Genomic DNA, 19950 nt, shown 5'->3' with positions numbered 1-19950 from the left:
ACACAAACTAGGTCATTTCGGGACTAACATATGGTTTAATTTTATTTCAATAATTCGCTTGCGCGTAGGGGTCTTTAGCAGTGGGAGGAAACCGGAGGCCCCGGAGAAAACCCACGAGGTTGGACAGGCGACCCTACTCCTTGCCACGTACAACTGGGGATTCGAAACCACGCCAGTCGACTCAATGACAGACTTTATGATACAGCGCGCTCACGCTAACCATTCAGCCATCCAACCCCCCAGAAATTAACGGAAGTCATTGAAATTAAATAGACTTCTTCATCTCACTAATGCAAACAACATATATCAATTTCAAAACAATCGGTTGATAAATGTAGGCCTAGTCTGTAGAGTGTTCACAAGAAATTGTGGACGATGGACGGACGGACGGACGGACGGACTGACGGGGGCGACGTCAATATACGACCACATTTCCATGTGGGCGTATAAAAACATTCTAATCGTCTGATCATGAGTTCGCATCGAACCATAGAGTATAGAGTTATATATAGAAACGAACGGAAGTTGCAGAGTGCGCCAAAGGTTAAAATGGCTCCGAAAGCGAGAGTTGGAGGAGCACGACTTCAACATTTTGACGATTATTTCGTCCTACCACATCCTCTATGGATGATTATAATATCCTTCGGTCTTTGGTTGTTAGTGGCAAGTATCATGTCTTCTTGGTGTTTTTCTATTCGATTTAATGTCTGCTTTCACATAGAAAAACAGAGTAATACACAGACTAGGGGCGCGAGTGCACTTTCTTAACGGGTAGACTTATCACCGGAATTCACTTATAAACATGTAAACACCGGAATTCGCTTTTAAAATATCAGAATTCGCCCCCAAGGCCTTCCTATTTACATATATTTTGCATTAATGTTAATAATGAATTACCAGTACTTAAAGGAGCTAAATCGCTAACATTTCGGACCTAGAAATTCACAAAAGTGGGTCGCAACGCATACTGTATATGAATGTATATAAACTGATTTACATTTAATGGTTTCCGTTTTTACTCCAATTTCAAATCAGTTATGTTCGGCGAAATAAGTCAGCAATCTCAATCGAGTGCAAATTTCTAGCGTCTAGTTATTCTAGTCTACATAACTCCATTTGATTTGGTGCAATGTGTCTAGCCTCGTCCCTCTCAATACAACTGGGACTGAAGCGCATTATGGTACACGATTCGTGTACCAATGTTAAAAAAATTATTTTATCTTAAATATCGGATATCAGAAGCTCATCTTTTCCCGGTAAGTTTACATCATCAATGTTGATTTAAATTGACCAATAATTCGTGTTTTCGATGTCGAAGATTTTGGAGGATTTTGAGTTACGGACTTAGGTCCTTTAAAAACACCGGAATTCACTTTCAAAATATCGGAATTCACACTTAATAGTAAGTGCAGGGGGACTGCACCACACAAAATTTACACAAAAACAAATGAAATAGGGGAGACCGGGGCACATTGAACATATGGGTACATTGAACCACCATGGATATATCCTTAAAAATAATACTAGGCAACCCAAGACTACACTGAAGTGAGATAACTTCTTAGACCTATTTCCCCGTCAGTAAGCGGTAGCAACATGCTGTCAATTATTTTTTAGGCAATGAGTTTTTCAAAAGAGCTCTTAAAAGTGAAAATGCACTACTTCCACTTATCATTTTCCATACTTGTTAACTGTTTAGTCTAGGGAATTATTGTACTTAAAATCAGTTCATATATGTCTAATCTACAATCCAGATAAACAGGGGCTTTTATCCATTGAGGGTATATTGAATTTTTTTTAAAATTTTGATCATGAAACTGTGATGGGGCAGATTGAACCACTGTCAATCCAGATAAATAAGGGCTTGATCCATTTTGAATTTTTTTAAATTTTGATCATTAAACTGTGATGTGGCAGATTGAATTGAACCACTGTCAATGGGGTACGTTGAACCACTGGTTCATTGTACCCCAGTGCATTATAGTTTATATATCATTTGATAATTTGTAATATCTTTGAAAATAAAAACAATATTAGAATATCAATTGATCCAACTCTGTAGGCCTGTCATATAAAAGGAATTAAAACTTCATGGGAGCAGTGTTCGAAACTTGGCTGTGACATACAGGGGCGCAATGGGTCTCCCTGACTAAGAGTCGCTTGTCAGCAAATCAGGCTGTCCAAATTTAGACAGAATATTGGAAAATGTTGGTTTGATTCACTGCAAAAGTTGACTGGGATCCCACTATCCCACCAAACTGCCAACTTAAGTGCAATTTACGGCGATTTGTAGGAGCCTAGGGAATCCAGACTCCTGCTTGTATCGATCGTTGCACGGATGTCAAATCTGTGGATATTTTGTTCTTAACTAAACATTGATTGTTTGCAGATTCATTAGATCACTACGAAACAAGTGACTAGGTTTATGATCCAAATTCAGATCTATGTTTAACATGGAATTTTTACCACTGTTCAATGTGCCCCATTATGTGGTTAAACCTGCCCCGACTATTTTGTACAGCAGGGTACATTGAACAATTACGGTCAAGTGGATTAAAATGTGTTTTTTAAAAAAAGTTAAAAATTAATTGAATTGAATCTGATACACAATAGCAACTATGATATGTCTTCAAACAATACAATAAAGTAAAGAGATCTTCTAATAAAAACATTTGATATGGAAGGAGGACAACCATGTATGTGAAAAAATTGGTTCAATGTGCCCCGGTCTCCCCTACACGGACAGGACATCATACTCAGGAAAACACAAACATAAAGACAATTAAAAAAAAAGTGAATGGATCCGGGAGCTAGCCGTAAGCGTCCACTGCGCTTCCTATTTATAATATTTTGCATTAATAATAAATCACTGGAATTCACATTGAGAATGGACACACACAAACACCCCGCCCCTCTGCACTGAGCCTCCGGTCTAATAGTCTAATTTACCCTGCATTGACTCTACAATGCAAGGGCGCATCCAGAAATCTTGGATAGGGGGTGGGGGGCACAGGAGGAGAAGCCGAATGTTGCGGGCGCCAAAGGCGCAAAGCACTTAAACACCAAGGTATAAGATACATCTACAACAATTGGTAGCATGACCTTGGACAATCTAATATCAGATGAATAACAATATGTATCACTTGATGTACCACCAAAATAATAGGACGAGCAAGTAAAGAGAATAGAGGAATATTGGCGAAAAAATGTAAACTCCAACTTTAGTCAAATTTTCACAATCACAATGAAACCTTACACCACAAGATACTTTTAATCTTTTCACAATCTCGCCTGCACACACCGCAAGGCCAATAAGGACCTACTAGAGTATTTAATCTTTCTACAAGTAGCCATGACTATTGATAAAGATATTAAAGACAATGATGATAGAAATAATTGCAAGTGATGTGTATAGGTAAATGCGATCGAACCATTTATATCATTTTATGCCCGGGAGTAGCCCACATACAGGCGCTGCCGTCTTTATTTTGTGTGTAGTGTGGTAATTTCCTGTCTGATAGAGACAATCAACAAATGGGCCATGTCAACAAACAGGTTGAAAATAAATCTGAACTTCATATCCACTGCAGATTAATTATTAGAATAAATACTGAACACGTCAACACATCAGGTGTTGATTTAAGGAGTAAGCAGTATGAGACTTTATTTGATTGGATTATTATTACCGAGTTAATTTTCGAATATACTTAGCTCATCTACACTAAGAACGATTTGCTCCACATTCAAGAAATATTTGGTTTGACATTTTACATGGAATACTGCTGCATTCTAATCATATTGTCTTTACCGAGTGGACCATCTGGAAATATCGGGGTTTTTTTTATTATTTCTTTTAATTTCTTACAACAGATACATTCTAGTATTAATATTAATGCAAGTGCGATTTCCGATATTTTGAAAGTGAATTCCAGTGTTTATATGTTTTCAATGTGAATTTCAGTGATTAAATGCGAATTCCAATAGTTTAAGGGAGTGGAGCAGTCTAAAATGCAAATTTTAAAGCTAGCACTGTAATTTTTGTGGATAAGATATGACATTTTTTCGTTATTTGGGGGTATAAACTACATATAAATCACAAAAAGAATACCAATTTTATTTACCATCTAGGTTCCAAACTTGGCCCAAAAGCATGATAATAAAGGGTGTTGAATTGAAGACAACAAAAGTCGAATTTTCTCAGTTATGCCTGCAAGGATTTTCATCAAATTTGGCATGAACAATGCTAACTGCAAGTCCAAAACAGCGACTGGACAATTTTTGGTTTGTCTAGTATCCATGGAAATGCCAAAAACAATGAGTTTTCTTAGAAATTCTGTTAGTGCATGCTCAAAAGATTTATCAATAATCCCCCCAGTAGATCGAAAGTAGAGGTTATAAGTGAATTTTTGACACCAAAAATCTTGTAAAATATCATTTCAAAAGTATTTTGAAATTTTTGTTCATTATTTACCTTCAAACGAGATTCTTTGCATACGTCCACAACAAGTTCTAAAATACAACAATTATGACGTAAAAGTAAATGTTGACTTCAATGCGCTTTCGTACACCTGAGGGTGTTCCAGGTGTAGAGACTACATCAACTTCCGAGGTGAAAAGTCGACAGCACGACAGCAAGCCAAAATCATAGGTCGCTAATTCGCCTTCAATACTAGACTTTATCTTAACGCAAATTGCATGTATTTAAATGCGACCTGGAAAATTTAGACTACAACAACTTCCGAGGTGAAAGTCGAAAAGTCGACAGTACGACAGCAAGCCAAAATGATAAGTCGGTAATTGCGCAGTGTGTTAATTTCCTAATTTCTACTTTCCGAGTTGCATTTTGGCTTGGTATGCGTGTTGGTGCCTTCTTACTGACATCAATAAATACAAAAATATGACAAAGTCGACAAGACGGTATACCAGCCAAAATGCAAGTCGAAAATAAGAAATTAGGAAAAAACGAGGGGCGCTATTATCGCCGTGTGTTATTTCTTAATTTCCTATTTTCGTGTTGATTTTGGCTTGTATAGCGTGTTGTCGCCTCACATTTTGTCGTAACTTTACTTTTCGACTTTTCGACTTTCGCATTCTGAAGAGTCGAAAAGTATAAATTATGAATGGTAGTTATAGGCTTCCATAATTCGATGGTGATCTCTATACTATTTTTAATGCATGCCACCATGTCGTATACCTCAATGGTCTCTTTAACAATTTTAATACATGAGACCATCATATAGCACCTTGGAGGTCTCTTTCATAGTTTTAATACATGAGACCATACATTTAATTGCTAATGCACTTTCATACACTTTGTACTTCCCGTGATCGTAGAGACTTGAAATTTGCTGAGGGTGTTCAGGGTCGCTAATTATGAACTGGCGCCAAATTTCAGACAAAACAGTCAATAACTTTTGATGGTGGTCTCTTCAACAGTTTTAATATATGAGAGCATATTTAATTCCTGATGCACTTTCGTACACCTAGTACTTCCCGTGATCGTAGAGACTTGAACTTTGCTGAGGGTGTTCAGGGTCATTAATTATGAACTCATTTCTGCACCTGATACCCCGCCATACTTTTGATGCATGAGACCATAATATAGCACCGTGATGGTCTCTTCAACAGTTTTAATATATGAGACCATATATTTAATTCCTAATGCGCTTCTGTACACTTTGTACTTCCCATGATTGTAGATACTTGAAATTTGCTGATGGTGTGCAGAGTCACTAATTTTTAATGCATTAGACACTGTCTTGGTGGTCTCTTTATCAATTCTAATTTACGACAGCACATCGTACCTATGTGGTCCGTTTAATATTTTCAAAGCATGGTACAATGTTGTACCCTATCTTGATGGTCTCTTTAACTATCCCGATGGTCTCTTTATCAATTCTAATGTACGAGACCACATCGTACCTTGGTGGTCCCTTTAACATTTTTAATGCAGGAGATAATGTCGTACCCTATCTTGTGTATCATACTGTTGGGTCTCGTGAAATTGAAACTGTTAAGTAGACCTCCAAGGTTCTACATAGTCCTGCGTATTATACGATAAGGTCCTATGTAATAAAATGATAAAGGGACCACCAACTTACAAAATAGTCTTCTGTATTATACGATGTGGTCTCATGCAATTAAAACTTTCAAACCGTCCACTAAGTTAAAACAATATGGTCTCCTGTTTTAGGGCATGGTAGGGTCTCATGCATTAGAACAGGCATAGGATATGGTCCCAAGTAATCAAAACTTTGAAAGAGACCATAAGCTACAATATGGTCCCTTGTTTTATAGCATATGGTTCCATGAAATTGACAAGGACAGCTGTCTAGTCGTTCGGATGGGACGTATTGGCGACATGGCATGCACGTAAAAGATCACTTGAGAGTTGGAATTCGATATAAGAGTAGGCCAGAGTGCCGCTGTCCGAGCAAAATTTCCCTCATAGCACACTGTATGGCGTATGTCCGTCTTCATTAGCCCAGTTCGGAACAGAACAGTAGGACGTTAAACCCCATTTCATTTCATTTTCCATGAAATTGAAATTGTTTAATAGACCAGCAAGGTACAAAATAATCCTGTGTATTCTATGATATGCATTAAAACTGTTAAGGGCCCATGAAGCTACATTATCATCTCTTTATTTTATCCGATATTTTTGAATTTTTTTGTATTGAGATATAAAGAACGCATCTGTGAACAGGAAACTGTTTAGCTGAGGTTTAAATGCATTTCAGGAGTAAATGGTTTGTAATGTTTTAAGGGAATTAATTCCCAAAGAGGAGAGGAAAGAATGTGAACGATCTATTTGTAATTTCAAGATTCACTTATTCTTGATGCAAAAATTGCCATTCACAAGTTGGCATGTGAAATTAAACCTAAGTGTTTAATTATAATGGTGGTATGGTATATTTATATATTATTACAGACTAATATGTCGTGTAGTTTATGCCATAATATTTGATAATACATGTATGTAATAAAGAGATAGTCTATATTTTCTTTAAATCATTTTATACATTCAAAAATGGGCGCTAATGCACTTTCGTACATCTAGTACTAGCCGTGGTGTTTCAGGTTGTTAACTATGATCTCACACCAAATTTCAGACTAATCGGTCAAAAACTTTTGATTTGACACAACTTTTACTACTCAATGATTCAGACACACACAACTAATTGTGCGGCCATGATGTTTACTATTGAGACTCGAATACCAAGACACTAACATGACTTACTGAACACCAAGCAAGCTTCTTACATCACTGACCATAAATAATAATAATAATAACAATTTTCGTCATTTTTGTTAAGCAGCTGTTCTTTACGAATATAACTAGCCGCGGTACATGTAGCTCAATGACAAAGCGCCCAAAAATGGTAGTCTTCAACCATCAAAAAATGAAATTCGGCCACATTCCAGTCGTGATAGATGGTACCCCAGGATAATCATATCTTAGAGGGAATTTCTTCTGACGTCATATATAGATGGATGCCAATGATCCAGTATGAAACTGCTGCTGGACATGGCCACGATTGTTTACAGGGGATGACGTGAACAGTGTGTGCGACGTCCTAATTTATTTTAAGAACTGTTCTAGGGCGGGGAAACCTTCTCGTTTGCTATGAATAGTTTTTTTTCTTTCCGCTTGTACCTCCATTATTACACAACAAACATATTATTTGCACAAGGAATAAGTGTGCAAAGTCTTAATAAGATTAGTGTTGAATTCCGATGTTTATATGTTTTCAAAGTGAATTTCAGGGATTTTCGGTGTTTTTAAGTAATTCAATATTAAGGGCAAGGTAAAGTGACAAAAATTGTCACAACACCTGAAATGGGGGGGTCCTCAAAAAATCATTCACAACACCTTTAGTGCCTTTTTTTTGTGTCTAGACGTGCTTGAGATGATACTGAACAATAAAAAATGGATCAAAATAAAAAATAATGACTTTGGAATTTGTAACTTTGGAAAATATGAAGCAAATATACCATTCAGCACTGCGCAGTTACAGGGTAAACAACTCAACATGACAAATCACAAAGTCTCACAGAGATACCTTAATATACTGAAAACTTAATATACTGGAAAACGCATCACTTAGTTTTTCATATAACAAAATGATCCTGTAAACATATCTTATTTCTTTTGCTTCTTATTGTGAACAAGATTCAAATGGGAACACATCAATAACAACACATTTGTACATTTATGGATGTTTAATCTGTAATGAACGGTACAAAGTCAGAGGGGTCAAAAGTACGACACAGATGTCAGTCGCGCGTGTGCCCTCCACGGGCTCTTACGCACGCTGTGCAGCGACGTCGCATGGAATTAACCAATGTTTGAAAGAAGGCCTGGGGCAAATTGTTCCATTCTTGGACAAGAGCAGCTTCTAAAGCAGAAATGGTGTGCATCTGTGGTCTCCGATACAAACAGCGTCCAATCTCATCCCAGACATGTTCTATCGGTGCCATGTCCGGAGACATGGCTGGCCAGTCCAAGACATTGATGTTGTTAGCAGCCAGGTAGTCCATACTAAAACGGGCGGTATGGAGACGTGCATTATCCTGTTGGAAGTGCTGAAGTTGTGGGTGCGCTCGAAACATCGGAACAAATATGGGTTGCAAGACATCATCACGGTAGGCTACAGCATTAACGCGACCCTTGCAAATGTGTAGGGCGGTCCGGTGATGAAATGTGAAGCCTCCCCACACCATTACACTTCCCCCACCCCATCGATTTGTTTTGAAGATGCAGCAGTCTGCAAGACGTTCCCCAAGACGTCTCCACACACGTTGACGGCCATCAGCGTGATAAAGATGAAAGCGACTCTCATCACTGAAGAGCACCCTTTGCCAGTCTACTCTTCTCCATGTCTGGTGTCCTTGAGCCTGTATCAAACGCCGCTGACGGTGATGATCCCTGAGGATAGCTCCAACATAAGGTCGTCGTGCACGGAGTCCTACTTCTCTTAGACGACGTTTTACGCTGTTGGCACTTACTGGTCCTTGTCTCCCGGCGACTGCTGCACCTGTTCGAGTCGCTGGGCGGAATCTGTCAAGCAGATGAGTGACCCGGATGTAGCTGTCTTGAGCCTGGGTTGTAACGCGTTGTGGACCAGGACGTTGACCGTCACGTGTTGATCCAGTAACTCGAACACGTTCCACCAACCTTACAATAGTGGACTGATGACAATTGAAGTGTCTGGCAATAGCACATGTAGACATGCCAGCCCGGGACATCCCCATGGCTTCATTCCGTTGATTTTCAGTAAGTCTCGGCATCTCTAGCTCGATTCCTTCACACGTCCAACAACAAATTATGACAGATTGACGTCTCACAGTTCATGTACTGCACATTAAGTTAAAAACATGCTTTTGAAGGGCTCACACACAATGCTGCACGTGAATATTGGGTTTTTCATGTGCATTTCGTGCAATTATTTTTTGTGCACACGGGCCGATATTTTTTGCGTTTGGGAGCATTGTGTGAAACAATAGTTCATAGTATTGCATAATATTATACATACAAAACCACCTAGTAATAAAATATTTGGGAAAAAAAGTGATGTGTTTTCCATGGCGCTCAGTATATATACACTACATCCATCAAAACTTCAAATTTTGAAAACTATCTTTGTTTTAGCACACCACGTTCATATAATTAAACTTTTATTTTTCAAATATCCTCCATTTTTTTCAAGGGACTACTCTCAGACTTTTTGTATGGAGTACCATCATAAACATCATTTGGATTAAATGTTTCGGGTCTGTATGGAAAATTGTAAATACTGCATCACAATTTCCTTGAAACTGCTTTTGGTTTTGAGCAATGTTTATAATGATAATGAATACACATTTTTATCATTTGTATTACTTCTTAATTCACCCCTTGAAATGTTGTGCCAGAAAGCATAAAGATGCACTGACAATTAAACATTGAACATTTTTACAGTTTTACAGTAAAATAATTTGTTATAAATATTATTCAATATTTATTCACACTCAACACATTGTTTAATCTTAGATTGTACACTAATAGTCCACTATTGAATGTGGAAAGGTCCAGCTGAATGATTGATTGGAAAATATGATGTGTTTCAAATAGTACTCCATAGAAATGAATTTGCCCCTCAAAGATTATATCTAGGTAACAAATTCTATATCAGACCCTCAAAATGATTATTATTCTAACATAAATGAATAATAATCTATCCAAAATTTAGAAACAAGCCTTTTTGCTAACATTTACCAACACTTGACAACGGCAGCTTAGATTTTGACAGTTTTGTTTTCATCAATTTACAGAATGGTCCATATGAATAATGTTGATATTAAAAGATGTGACAGTTCTTGCAAATGAAGCGCAATAGTCTATAGTATTACGATTTACCACGTAAGGATAATTGTGATAGTATAAGTCAAAAAGTATTTACTGCATTTTTATTTACCTTTTTGTGTCGAATTATCGCTCAAAGGAAGTGTTGCTTGCATCAATGAGTTCATGCATGACTTATTTTTTTAATATTATCAAATCCCATAAATGACACCTCATTTGTATTTGGATATGAATTAATCGTATTCCGCAGTTGTTTAAATTAAAAAATTAAAAATTTGTATTTAAAATTAACACTTTGTTCATTGATATTAGCACGGCCAGACTCACAGCAAATTTATACTCCAAATTATGACTGGTTAACAATCGCGTCAACATTACATCATAACACACAAAGTTTATTATGCCCAATTAACCAGTGCATATTCAAAATAGCTACAAACATAAACATAGTATAATCACCACACGTGGAATCTGTTTATCATCTGTCGGACCACACAGCAGACATACAATATTTCCAACATCTTTTAATACATTTAATCAACTGTCCTGGATTTAGGGAAAACCCCATACATGTAGCATATTGTGTTTCAACAAACTAGGTAGTAATTATTGTTAGTACAAACAGACAAGCTTACAGAATTTATATCAGAGGCTTATATTGAAGATTTGAGTCAAATGATTTTCGTTCATAGCGAACTTAAGCGACAGCACAATTTACCGATGCGAGTATTGATAATTGCGTACAATTTTACTAGAATCAGTAGGCCTAATGACAAACACTGAGATTTTATTAAGAGGTCAGTCATGAAATTTCCCTTGAGGCGAGATTTGTTTGGACGGTCAAAAACCCAAGATTTCAGTCTCAGTACAGCAAACGCTAGAGAGGGATTATTCGGGGCATTGCTTCAGGAATATGCCTTTAAAGGGAGTCAGGCTCTATTCTTTGGAACCTTAAATAAGCTAAACCGCTAATATTTGGGACCTAGAAATTGACACAAATGGGTCGCAATGCATATAATAATGTAATATGAATGTGTATAAACTGATTTACATTCAATCAATTACGTTTTTATACGTCCACATTTTCATGTGGACATATTATATTGTCTTCGCCCCTGTCCGTCCGGGCGTCCAGAATTGTTTGTGGACACTCTACAGGTCACAATTCTTATCCGATTTTGTTGAAACTTGAAATTTAAGTTTATAACCCAAAGATCTTGGTTCCTTTCGATATTCGCGCATATCAGATAGTAACTTCCTGAATTATGGCCTCAATTGTACGAAAAATCATGTTTTTAGCTTGTGGACCCTATAGCAGTCATAATTTTTATCCGATTTCAAAAACCGTTTGAATATATCACCGTTACACCCTGAGGATGGTTGAATTCGAATTTCGTAAAAATCGGACCAAAACTGACAGACAAAATGGCCGCCCCTCTTACTCAAATAACGTAAAAATAAGGTATATGAATAATGTGGACCCTCTAGAGGTCACAATTTTCTTTTGATTTTGATGAAACTTGAAATATAAGTTTATAATGAGTTTTTAACCTGTTGCTATTGTGAAATAACCCTTCATTCTGTCACTGATATTAAATAAAATAGTGTTGATTGACTAAACACCAACTAAGCCATTTGAGAACAATTCTATGAATTGGTGTTAGCCGCCAATATTATCTTTCATTTTCTGAGAATTTATTCTATAACATTTTGAACCCTTTGGCTGCCATATTGAATTTTAGAATAAAAACTTCAAATCGATATACAGTCGCCATTTTGATTCCGATTTACAAAACCTTTTTCATTTTGAACCTATTCCAATTGGCAACAGTTGTTAGACAGCCGGTTTTTGAATATCCACTTTGTTTACTTCCCGTTTCACTTTGAAGTTTGTTCGACTTTTTATCCTCTATCTGGTGATGTAACCTTTAAATGTTCCTTGACCTTTGTATATATGATTACCTTGAGATCTACTAACAATTAATATCAAAAGATCGATCTTGAAGTATAACTTCGGGTTTTATTAAGAGTTCAAAATGACAGGTTTATTCCACTTTAATAGGTATTGAATGTTTACTATACTCAATAATTTATGGTATAACTTGATTGTTGACGTGACAAGGCGTGACCTGACGTACGTACCAATGTGTGTTTTTCCTGCCAAACTTATATCTCAGAATCTAACCATAGGATCTTTCTGAAACTTCACCCAGCTTGCCCCGCTTGGACAATTTAGCTGCTGTGGGTGTATCTAAATTTGATTTTAAAAAAACTTTCATATTTACACCATAATTAGACACTAGGGACCGGGTATCATTCAGATTTGATGAAAAAAGTAAAGAAACTGAGATTACCATCTATAATCTAATACACATATTCAGTTAATAGACTGCCATGCAGAAAGTATTAAATACCATCAAGATTCATCAAATAACTCCCAGTTTGTGCTACCGTTTAGTTTAACATCAGTTGTCTAGTTTATGAAACTAATTGGTCATAAACTGGATGAGTTCGATTTCCATGAAAATCAGACTGATACTTCCAGTCATAATTATTCACAACACAATAATTTTTATCTGTAACCATTTCCCCTTGTAGGAATTGACTATGTGTTCCCACCTGACACCCCATTTGCCATCACACAATATTTTAATCATTTGCGATTCACTGGATAAGAAAATATTTTGCATGGCAACTGCTTTTTAATTGCTGTGAGCATATATTTTGTTACCTGGTAACTTTTCTTTTTATTTATAGATATCAACAATATCGCCTGATAGAATACCACCCATATTAGGTCCTGTGGCTACAGTTGGAAGATATATGGGTAAAACCCATCCATTGGCTTGCAATTTTCTGTAAGTATGTAGGTGTGGTACCAGTATGCAGTATTTATTAAATCGTGTTTTTATCTTGTGGACCCTCTACTCATGTCAAATTCCAGCTGTCAAGGGTTCTTTTACATGCATGCCAGCAAGTATACAGTACCTCGGTTTTTGGCACCATCCTAAAAAGTAGACAGTCTTTGCCAGACTCTCTGTCCTGAAGCACTGACCAGGGGAAACCATACTGGAAAATCCCAGGAACATTCTCAGCCAACATTTGGATTGAACCCCGGACCTATTGGATAGTGAGCTAGCGCCTTACTCACTGAACTACCATGGCCCCATATTGTAGGAAGAAGCATGTCAGCAAATTGAATCACAAGAGGTGTTGGAATGGGGTCTGATATAAACAAATGAAATTCCCTTACCTACCAGAAAATTCAAACTGTTGAATTATCACAGAAGATTGATATAGCAATTTCTGATTCTATTGATTTTGTCAACAAATTAACAATTGAAATCACTCTTAGGTTTAGTTGGTTAAGGGAGAACAATAAAGTTGTCTGAAACCATGTCATAATATGACAATATGTTGTTTGGGTGAAATGCATTTTAGACTGTATACAGTCATTTTCTTTTTTTCTATATAAGTTCTCCTCAATTTATCATATAAGGACCTTTTGTGCAGTGTTGGAATTTACTGTCTAGATTGGGTATAACTTACACTGTGAGAATGGATTCTCAGATATGATGGAGACTGAAAGGGTTAAAACAGACAGTAGGAGATGTTATCTCCCATTTAGATTTAGGTCTCAATAATTCAATAATCGCCAAACACACTACAAGGATGGAATAAATCAATGGCTTTTAATTTTAGTGATATCTTTGAAAATATTATAATTATCATAAACTTCAAAATCTTCATCCAAAGAAGAAATAATTTGCCATAATTATTAGCATAAAGAATTTCAGAATAAACAATAGATGTTGAATTTAGGCAATTAAACAAAGCATTTCTAACTTCCATCATTCCCCACACCTCCTCCCTACTCTTCCGGTCCATATCTAGAGGTATGACATTGATTTTAAACCCATACAATTTGTTTTTTCTGTTAACAATCCCTTGATTGTGAATATTTTTCTTCTGTTTATTTCATGTTTTCTCTTCCTTTAATTATTACAGATGTATTTTCACAGTATTGTGTCATTGTGGGGAGGCCTTATATGCCAGCAAACTTTGTCAGTAAGTTCCTCAAATTACTCTCACTTGTCAGACAAACCTCAAATTAATCTGGTCTGTGAGTAAGTACCTCAAATTGCCCTTATATTCCTTTCCTCATTTGTGTGGTCACATCACAGGACAACCAGAATGTCCCAAATGCAAAATCTTTAGTGGACCAAGTAGACTCATCAAAACCATTCAAGCCTGGTTCTTACTACGCAAGAGTGACAGTTCCACGAACAAATTTCATCATTTAGTGTCCTTATTGAATAACATTCTAATAGGGTTCTTTCTCCTCTATTTGGGTTAATGTCGATAGTCAAAATGGCTTGATTTATTATTTGACCAGTCGAACAGAGCACGTTTGTATTAATAGACTGATCATCCCTACCCAGGGATCGACAAACAAGTGGAGTGTCGGTCCTACATGTATATTTATTTCAATAATGTGTCATGCGGGATTGATGCCTACAGCAAATAAAACCAAACTTGGTATTGTTTTATTGGTAGAGCTGCCATAATGTTTTAATGTGCCATGTTAGAAACAGTCTTCATATTAACTTGGTCCCTATAATATGTCAGAAACAATATGTGGGAGAGAGCAAACATGCTTTTTTTCAAAGGGATTTATAGAACTTTTTTCCAGATATTAAACATAACAGACCAAAACCGACTGGAATACATTTTAATCTCAAAAGACACGCGAGTAAATATGTTACTTTTGAATTGAGCTTTTCTAGACTGACAAAAATGATATGTGGCATGGAAAGTATTTGAATTAAAACTTTTGCAATGCATGGCGTACCTGTATGTATAAGGTTTAGTCCCGAAGGGTCCCCATCTGCTTTCATTAATATATTTGAATGATAAAAAAATTTATTTCAGGGATAAAGCTCTATCACTGGGCGCTACTATAAAATGGACGTTTAGTACGATGATATTTGGATTCTCAGCTTTAATAAGATTAAAACCGTACCAATCTACATCAAAATTAGATTGAAAATACTAAATATTGCAATACACATGTTTATCAACCATTCCGAAGTTTATTTTTTTACGCCCACATTAAAATGTGGTCGTATATTGTCGTCGCCCCCGTCCTACTTCAGAGGCCAAAGTTAATTTCCCTTTGGGTTTAAATTTATACACAGTGTTTAAAGGGGAAGACCAACGATTTTCAACAAGGTTTCCATAAACCTTAAATATATACTCCTCCAAAAAAGTAGGGGATATTCAGAAACAATACAAAACTGCGGAAATGCACTACTGTTTTTATTAGAGGTAACCATCGTATATTAATAACAGGCCAATTGCCTATACATGAACATAAACAGTTCATATGGGCGACTTATCTGATGGCCCCATTTCACTCGCAAAGAGATACACCGTCAAAAGTGAAAATGGTCGTTTTTGATTTTTGTCTTAATAATGAGTAATTGCTCCACCAATCCTCAGACATTCAGCAATTCGTCGTGCCATGCTCCTAATCAACCGTCCAATCACGATTTGGGGCAATCTGACCCACTCCTCTTGCAGTGCCACGGCCAATTCTTGCAGTGTTGTCGGTTGACGTTGCCGTCGACGTTTCTCAGTGGTTCTGTTGGGGCGATAAGTTCTTCATCTGTGAACATACTCTCAAAGCATGTCAAGTGTCCATGACTATTTATCATATGACATCCTGCATAGGTATTTGCATTTAAATATCCCCTACTTTTTTTGAAGAGTATATATTGATAAATAATCCCCTCTGTTGAGTAGACTAATCACCGGGATTCACTTAAATGAAGATATCAGAATTCGCCCGTAAAATCTTCCTATTTACTTATATTTTCCATTAATATTAATATTGAATTACTTTAAAACACATGTAATCACCAGAATTCACATTGAAAACATATAAACTTCGGAATTCACTTTCAACATATCAGAATTCGCACTTAAGATCTTCGTATTTACTAATATTTTTACCGTAAACATACTAAAATATCGAACACTAGGGTAGCTGAGCAAGCAGAAAAGGAGTACGTCCACGCTGCATCAAAACCAGCTTTGGTGGCAAAATGTTTTGTATTTCAGGGAGTCAAGGGATAAATAAATTACTAGAATACAAAAATTCAGAAGCTGGCTTTTTGAGATATATTACAAAAAACATACTAAATTGTGTTAGGGTAGGCTCACTGTGAACACAATAACTTCTAAACTAGTTTTGGTGGCATCAAGATCTTTATTTCACCAAATCGACAGGTGCATAAGGTATGAACATGCCAAATTTCATTAACTTTCTATGTTGGCGTATCAAGTTATACCACCGCAAAGTTCCTACCACCCGGATTCAAGGCTGCGTTGGAGGGTTCCATAAACAAGGTGTATGCACAAGCTGCATCAAAAAGCACCCAAACCAGCTTTGGTGGCAAAATGTTTTTTGTTTCACGGAATCAAAGGATAAATAAACAACTAGAATACAAAAATCAAGAAGCCTCCTATGCTGGCTTTTAGAGATATATTACCGTAAACATACTAAAAATGGGGGAATCACCTGGTAAGGGTAGGCTCATCGCGCACGCAATAACTTATAAAGTAGCTTTGGTGGCTTTGAAATCTTTATTTCATCAAATCGACAGATGGACAAGGCATGAACATGTCAAATTTCATTCACTTTAATGTTCATACTTTATCCATCTGTCGATTTGGTGAAATAAAGATCTTGAAGCCACCAAAGCTAATTTAGAAGTTATTGTGTGCGCAGTGAGCCTACCCTAACACGAATTCCCCATATTTTTAGTATGTTTACGGTGATATATCTCGAAAAGCCAACATAGGACGCTTCTGAAATTTTGTATTCTAGTAGTTTATTCATCCCTTGATTCCGCGAAACAAAAAACATTTTGCCACCAAAGCTGGTTTGGATGCTTTTTGATGCAGCTTGAGCGTACCCCTTGTTTATTGAACCCTTCAACGCTGCCTCGAATCCGGGTGCTAGGAACTTTGCAGTAGTAAAACTCGATACGCCAACATAGAAAGTTAATGAAATTTGGCATGTTCATACCTGATGCATCTGTCGATTTGGTGAAATAAAGATCTTGGAGCCACCAAAGCTAGTTTAGAAGTTATTGCGTGTGCAGTGAGCCTACCCTAACACAATTTAGTAAGTTTACGGTAATATATCTCAAAAAGCCAGCATAGGAGGCTTCTGAATATTTGTATTCTAGTGGTTTATTCATCCCTTGACTCCGTGAAATACAAACCAAAGCTGGTTTTGGTGCGTTTTGATGCAGCGTGGACGTACTCTTTTTCTGCTTGCTCAGTTAGCCTAGTGTTGATATTTTAGTATGTTTATGGTAAAAGTATATTTTTTTTTTTTGGGGGGGGGGGGGGGGACTATTACATATATACTTTGCATTAATATGTATTAAAATGTTATTTTCTAATATAAATGTAACAATTATTTTTGTGATAATTATATCTAGGTTTTTATTGGCGCTAGGAATATGTGTGCTAACTTCATTTCGAATCCGGTCCTGGAAGACGGGTGAGAGATTCCCCTCTGTATGTAATAGAAATAAAATATTGTTTGAACCAATTGTTGTTTTTGCTGATTAACTTCATATTTATTAAAGCAAGTTACTAATTTCTAACAAGCACTTTGTTATTATGCATTGCATAAATTCATGGGGGGTGCTTAGCTTTTTATACGTCCACGTTCATAATGTGGACATGTGGACGTATATTGCCGTCGCCCTTGTCTGTCTTGGTGTATGTTTGTGTGTGTGTCGCCTACAGGTCACAATTATAAAGTGATCATCTCTAAACTTTACATACTTATTCCTTATACCCTAAGAATGATCCCTATTGATTTTGGTGCATGCCCGACTCCCAGGCGCAGAGCCACGCCCATTTTTTGTATTTCTTTGTCATCTACAGGCCGCATTTCTTAACGTATCACAATGAATGAAACTTGTACCTAAGGGTGCATGCCCAACCCCCAGGGACAGAGCCACGCCCATTTTCTTTTTGTGTGTCTCCTACATCCCACAATTCTTAATCTATCGTCTTGAAAAAATGTTGTATGAAATCCTTATACCCTATGGATGATCCCTTTTGTTTTGGGTGCATGCCCGATCCCCAGGGGCAGAACAACGCCCATTTCTTGTATTTGTTTGTTTGTCGTCTATATACGCAATTCTTAACTTTTCATTTTGAAACTTTGCATTCTTTGTACCCTAAGGAACATTCCTATTGTTTGGGGTGCATGCCCAACCCCCAGGGGCAGAGCCACGCCTATTTCTTGTATTTGTTTGTTTGTCGTCTACAGGCCGCATTTTTTAACGTATCATCTTGAAACTTTGCATACTTATTCTTTGTACCCTAAGGAAAATCCCTATCGTTTGGGGTGCATGCCCAACCCCCAGGGGCAGAGCCACGCCCATTTTCTTTTTGTGTGTTGCTTACAGGCCACAATTCTTAATCGATCGTCTTGAAAAAATTTCGTATGAATTCCCTATACCCTAAGGATGACCCCTGTTGTTTTTGGTGCATGCCCGACCCCCTGGGACAGCCACGCCCATTTCTTGTATTTATTTGTTTGTCATCTACAGGCCGCAATTCTTAACAGATCATTTTGAAACATTGCATGCCTATTCCTTATACTGTAAGGAGAAATCTGATAAAAATTATGACCTCTATAGGGTTCACAAGCTAAAAACACGATTTTTCGTACAATCAGGGGCCATAATTCAGGAAGTTACGGTCCGATATGCGCGATAAAAATTGTGACCTCTATTGGGTCCACAACCTTGATATACCGTATTTGTACGCTATTTGAGAACGAACGGCGGCCATTTTGTCTGTCAATTTTGGGCCGATTTTCACGAAATTCGTACTCGGCTGTCCTTAGGGTGTAACAGTGATATAATAATATGTTTTTTTAAATCGGATAAAAATTATGACCTCTATAGGGTCCACAAGCTAAAAACGCGATTTTTCGTACAATCAGGGGCCATAATTCAGGAAGTTACGGTCCAATATGCGCGAATATCGAAAGAAACCGAGATCTTTGGGTTATAAACTTACATTTCAAGTTTCAACAAAATCGGATAAAAATTGTGACCTCTGTAGGGTCCACAAGCTAAAAACGTGATTTTTCGTACAAACAGGGGCCATAATCCATGAAGTTTCGATCCGATACATGCCAATATCGAAAGCAGCCGAGATCTTTTGGAGATAAACCTATATGTCAAGTTTCGTCAAAATCAGATAAGAATTGTGAACGGATGTCCGGACGGACAGGGGCGACGACAATATACGTCCACATGAAAATGTGGGAGTATAAAAATTGTGACATCTACAGTGTTCACATGCTAAAAACGTGATTTTTTGTACAGTCAGGGGCCATAATCCATGAAGTTACAGTCCGATACATGCCAATATCGAAAGGAACCGAGATCTTAGAGTGGACGTATATTGTCGTCGCCCCTGTCCGTCCGTCCGTCCGTGCACAATTTGTTTGTGGACTCTCTACAGGTCACAATTCTTGTCCGATTTTGACGAAACTTGAAATA

At 37.1% G+C, this 19950-nt stretch overlaps 1 protein-coding gene across 1 annotated transcript; it reads left to right on the top strand.

The window, feature by feature from the left end:
• The first annotated feature begins 504 nt into the window (after positions 1-504).
• LOC126831691 (uncharacterized) lies at positions 505-15430 on the top strand. The gene is made up of 4 exons (XM_050562349.1): positions 505-663; positions 13103-13203; positions 14354-14413; positions 15278-15430. Exons 1-4 carry the CDS (start codon positions 550-552, stop codon positions 15390-15392), a joined length of 390 nt encoding a protein of 129 aa, XP_050418306.1. The 5' UTR covers positions 505-549; the 3' UTR covers positions 15393-15430.
• The last annotated feature ends 4520 nt before the right edge of the window (positions 15431-19950 follow it).

The sequence above is a fragment of the Patella vulgata genome, chromosome 1 (genome assembly GCF_932274485.2).
Source record: "Patella vulgata chromosome 1, xgPatVulg1.2, whole genome shotgun sequence".
Taxonomy (NCBI): domain Eukaryota; kingdom Metazoa; phylum Mollusca; class Gastropoda; family Patellidae; genus Patella; species Patella vulgata.
The sequence above is the reverse complement of the archived record's forward strand: the minus strand, read 5'-3'. Positions and strand labels throughout refer to the sequence as shown.

Excerpts from the sequence above, each read along its gene's own strand:
- LOC126831691 (XM_050562349.1), top strand. The coding sequence starts at position 550 with ATGGCTCCGAAAGCGAGAGTTGGAGGAGCACGACTTCAACATTTTGAC. Across the intron at positions 664-13,102 it reads TCGGTCTTTGGTTGTTAGTG|ATATCAACAATATCGCCTGA; the intron begins GCAAGTATCATG and ends TTTTATTTATAG. Across the intron at positions 13,204-14,353 it reads CCATTGGCTTGCAATTTTCT|ATGTATTTTCACAGTATTGT; the intron begins GTAAGTATGTAG and ends TAATTATTACAG.